This window comes from Dipodomys ordii, unplaced genomic scaffold (genome assembly GCF_000151885.1).
Source record: "Dipodomys ordii isolate 6190 unplaced genomic scaffold, Dord_2.0 Scaffold81, whole genome shotgun sequence".
NCBI classification, from domain to species: Eukaryota; Metazoa; Chordata; class Mammalia; order Rodentia; family Heteromyidae; genus Dipodomys; species Dipodomys ordii.
Window position 1 is genome coordinate 3,294,158 of NW_012267297.1, and position 5,000 is coordinate 3,299,157.

The window sequence follows — 5,000 nt, forward strand, 5'->3', positions numbered from 1 at the left end:
TATTGCAGCTTGAGATGCATGCTTCTGTTGCAGCTTGAGATGCACGTTTCTATTGCATGACCAGAAAGAGCTCAGCAAGGAGGTCAGAGGGGTCATGTGGCCGTGTGTATGTGTGTGTGTGTGTAAGAGAAAGGGAGAGGGAGGGAGAGTGCACGCCCTCTGTAGCATTGGATTGAAAAGTAACAATGCACACCAGGCACCGGTGGCTCCCGCCTGCCATCCCAGCTGCTCAGGAGGCTGAGATCCGAGGATCACAGTTCAAAGCCAGCACAGGCAGGAAAGCCCGTGAGACTCTGATCTCCAATGAACCACCAGAAAACCAGAAGTGGAGCTGTGGCTCAAGTGGTAGAGCACCAGCCTTGAGTGAAAGAGCTCAGGGACAGGGCCCAGGCCCTGAGTTCAAGACCCAGGACTGACACTCTCCCCGCCTGCCCCCAGAAAGTAACAGCTCAGTTCATTTTGATAAAGCGTTAATGATGGGAACACTACGAGAGCACACTTGCTTTTCTCTTTTATTTTTTTTTTGCATGAAAATGCCTCCACATTAAACAAAAAAATTTCAGCAGAACAAAAGACAGACCCCGGAGAGAACACCTCCACCAGGAGCTCAGTCAACAGTGACCAGGATGGACAAGGAGCTCAAAAAGGTTAAACAGCAAATAAACAGATAATCCACTTCCGGAGTAGACACGGGAGAGCCTCCTGGACTTTCCTGCCCAGGCTGGCCTTGAACCGCGATCCTCCGATCTCAGCCTCCTGAGTCGCTGGGCTGACAGGCGGGAGCCACCGGCCCCTGGCTAGAATAGGATTTCTTCCCATGAATAGTTCAGTGCAGGTAGAATCTGGATCCGTTTTTGTTTCTTGCAGAAAGGAGAAGCTCCGGTCCTCAGCCACTTGGTCTGGAGGCCAAAGCCCTGCTCCTGGCTTTGTTGAAGAAGCTTCAAGAAGCTACCAGTAAGGGAGCCTCAGCCCTGAACCACAGAGAACCGAGGTGATGGGGGGGGGGTGCTGAACTCAGCCTCTCTTTCCCCAAATTCACCGAGATGTGTATTGTGTGAGGCCTGAGGTTTTTCTCATTCAAGTGAGTTCTCAAGAGATTAAAACACAGCCAGGCACCGGTGGCTCACGCCTGTCATCCCAGCGACTCAGGAGGCTGAGATTTGGAGGATCGTGGTTCAAGGCCAGCCTGGGCAGGAAAGTCCATGAGACTCTGATCTCCAAATGACCTAGTGGAGCTGTGGCTCCAGCGGTAGAGCGTTCGTCTCGAGCAAAAGAAGCTAAGCAAAAGATTAAAGTTCTGAGTTCAAGCCCCGTGTACACACACACACACACACACACACACACACACACACACACAGCTTTCATGGTGATGGGCTGACATCGTAGTTTTCGATTTTATTATTGCTAAAGGATGTTGAGCCTGCCAGAACGGAGGAAGAAAAGCTAAATTCGGGTGGATTTTGTGTTGTGTTGTTTTGTTTTGCGTGACAAGGTCCCATTCTATACCCCAGGCTGGCCTCAGCTCAAACTCAGGATTCTCTTTCCTAGGTCTCCAGAGGTTTGGGATTACAGGCGTGCACTACCATGCGTGGTAGAAGTTAGTTTGGACGAGGATTATTATTAAAAAATATAATTTAGTTATATCATTCAGTGATTTTAAATTAATTAGATAATACAATTATGCACATATTACTTTTAATCGTATTCTAATTGTGGAGGCGTTCTAAGTAGCACGTCTCAGAAAAAGGAAATACAATTTTTGTTCATCTCTACTGATGGGCGTAACTGGGTGCTGGTGGCTCCCGGCTGTCATCCCAGCGACTCGGGAGGCTGAGATCGGAGGATCGCAGCTCGAAGTCAGCCGGGGCAGGAAAGTCTGTGAAAGTTGTATCTCTAACTTCTCAGAAAAAGCTGGAAGTGGCGCTGTGACCGAAGTGGTAGAGCACCAGCCTCAAGAGCAAAGAGACCCAGGGAGAGTCCCAAGACCCTGAGTTCAAGTCCCACGACTGGAAATCAATCGATCGATCGATCGATCGATCAATCAATGGAAGTTTTTTGAGTTCCCATAGGATGTGAGGATCACTGACCTTCTGTACAATTTTGACTCCCAAACAAACACCTCAGTATTTTCTAGAAGGTTCTTATCATAGTCTAAATTTTCACTTGAGGACATTTTACACTGAGATGCTTTCCTGATTGTCTGTTTGAGTGTGCATGTGCATGCACACACACACACACGTGTGTGCTGGTCCTGGAGCTTGAACTCAGGGCCTGGGCGCTGTCCCTGAGCTCTTCAGCTCAAGGCTGGTGCTCTACCACGTGAGTCACAGCGCCACTTTTGGTTTTCTGGTGATTCCTTGGAGATCAGAGTCTCAGGGACTTTCCTGCCTGGGTTGGCCTCAAACCACGATCCTCAGACCTCAGCCTCCTGAGCAGCTGGGGTTTTGCTAAGATGTGTGTTTTCAATGTAGGGGGGGAAAAAACCCAACATTTTCTCTTTTTTTTTTTTTTGCAGATGGGGAAGAACACGTGACTCAAAGGAGGTTTCTGGAAGACAGCTTGTTAACCTGGTGAAATTATACCCGCCTATGTTTAAATCGTAGTTCTATTCCCGATAAGAACAGAAAACACGCCCGTCACTTCCTGCGCTTTGTACACCATTTACAGTCACCTCGGAGAGCACTCGACTACTTCTATTCTTGTAGAACCAAGAGAAACACAGGGGTCTTGGCCCTGGCCTGGCCTTCTAGGACTGTTTGGGGGTCTGTTTCCATCACTTGGGGTGGCCGCCAGTGGCGGCTCCCGCCTGTTAATTAATCCCAGCTACTCAGGAGGCTGAGATCTGGAGGATCACAGTTCAAGGCCAGCCTGGGCAAGAGAACCTGTGAGACTCTTGTCTCCAATGAGCCACCAAAAAGCTGGAGATGGAGGCGCGATTCAAGTGGAAGAGCACCAGCCTGGAGCAAAGCAAGCCCGGACTCCGAGCCTCGGGGTCTGCACACGCGGAAAAATAATCCATCATACATGAATAAATACATAGCTCAATCAACTTCCGGTGTCTCTTGGCTACTTGAGGGGGTTTCTAAGAATGGGGGAAGGACGGGAGGGATAAATATCTCCTGGATGACAGTAATGTCTGTCCTGCTGTTTGTTAAGGACTTGTTCATTCCAGAAGTTTCTCCACCATGGGTCTCTGCCTTCAAAGCAGGGATCCTTAGGAGGACAGACAGGAAGACTGAGGCTGTAGACCTAGAAAGGTTTACTGGGGTTGCAACCGGGGCTCCCCAGGTAATTCCAAGGGCCCTTTCGAGTTCAGGTGAGAATCTCAGGTCTAGAAGTTACCAGGGAGCCGGGTACTGCACTGGTGGCGCACGCCTGTAATCCCAGCTAGCCAGGAGGCTGAGATCTGAGGATCCCAGTGCAAAACCAGCCCAGGCAGCGAAGTCTGTGAGACTCTGGTCTCCAATGAACCACCAGAAAACCAGAAATGGAGCCGTGGCTCAAGTGGTAGAGGGCCAGCCTTGAGTGAAAGAGCTCAGGGACAGCGCTCAGGCCCTGAGTTCAAGACCCACAATGGACTAAAACGAAGCATACACATAAGTTACTGGTGACCATCTTTCATGCATTTAGCATACAAAGGGAACAGACATTGTATGTTGTTTTCTTGTTTGGTTGTTTGTGTAGTGCCAGATCTTGGGTTTGAACTCAGGGCCTCGGTGCTATTCTTCAGCTTTTCTTGCTCAAGGCTGGTGCTCTACTGTTTGAGCCACGGCTCCGCTTTTAGTTTGTGTCAGTTCATTGGAGACTCAAGCCATACAGACATTCCCACCCCAGCTGATTTCAAACTAAGAGCCTCCAATCTCGGCCTCCTGGGTAGCAGGGATTACAGGCGTGAGCCACCGACACCTGGTATATTAATCATGATGGAAAAAATAAGCAGCCACAGGAAGAGTTCATTCTGCTTAAAATCACCATTTTACAACAACCTCCAATCTTGCTCGTAATCTCTCTTCCTGATGCCAAAACGCCCTGGACAGACCAGAGTTACAGATAATAAACTGAAGCTTATTTTCAATCACCAAATGGCCATTCAACAAACATCCTCCATTTTTTTTTTTTTTTTTAGACAGAGAATAAATCCCAGTGCAGTAATTTACGAGAAGAAGAAGGAGCGACGTGTCCTTTTCCTTCTTTTTAGTGATCTCTTTATTTTGGCTGCCCATCCTGGGGCTTGAACTCAGGGCCTGGGGCGCTGTCCCTGAGCTAGTTTTTTTTTTTTTATGCTCAAGGCTGGCGCTCTACCGTGTGAGCCACAGCGCCGCTTTTTAGCTTTTTTGGCTGGTTCACTGGAGAGAGAGAGTCTTGCAGACTTTCTTGCTCAGGCTGGCTCTGGTCGGGGATCCTCCGATCTCAGCCTCTCGCGTAGCTGGGATGGCAGGCGGGAGCTGCACACTGTGTGCATCGCATGATTATTTCTTCCTTCGAGGCCCATTGCTGGGCGGGAACGGTGACCTAATATTGACGCGGTCTCTTTCTGCTTCCTCCTCCTCGTCGTACCTCTCCTCCTCGTCTTCCTCTTCGGCCTCACTGCTGACCGGGCTTGAGGCCTGGGAAACGGATGGGGAAGGTGGTACGGAGGGAGGTCTGGGGAATTTAAATCTTTCCATCTGTCCAAGACAAAAACAATACACTATGCTGACAAGGTCATGCTTTGCAACGATTCAACACACACACACACACACACACACACAGAGCAAGGTATGCACACTGGGTTTGAAAAGAAAAGTAACTGGGCGTGGTGGCTCCCGCCTGTCATCCCGGCGGTTCAGGAGGCTGAGATCGGAGGATCGCCCTTGGAGGCTGATGTTTTTTTTTTTTTTTAATCTCCAATGAACCTCCAGAAACATAAGTCGAAATGGAGCTGTGGCTCAAGTGGCAGAGCACCACAGCCGGGGGCTGGCTGAACCAAAGGCTGTCTGCTTTCTCCAGTGCCTTTTGCT

General features: G+C 49.4%; 1 protein-coding gene across 1 annotated transcript in view; it reads right to left on the bottom strand.

The window, feature by feature from the left end:
• Nucleotides 1-4,441: 4,441 nt before the first annotated feature.
• The window catches only part of Gys2 (glycogen synthase 2 (liver)), a 20,280-nt gene continuing 19,721 nt past the window's right edge, over nt 4,442-5,000 (bottom strand). The window contains exon 14 of the mRNA XM_013025061.1: nt 4,442-4,667. Within this exon, the coding sequence (XP_012880515.1) occupies nt 4,470-4,667 (198 nt within the window). The 3' untranslated portion in view covers nt 4,442-4,469. The remainder of the gene's footprint in view (nt 4,668-5,000) is intronic.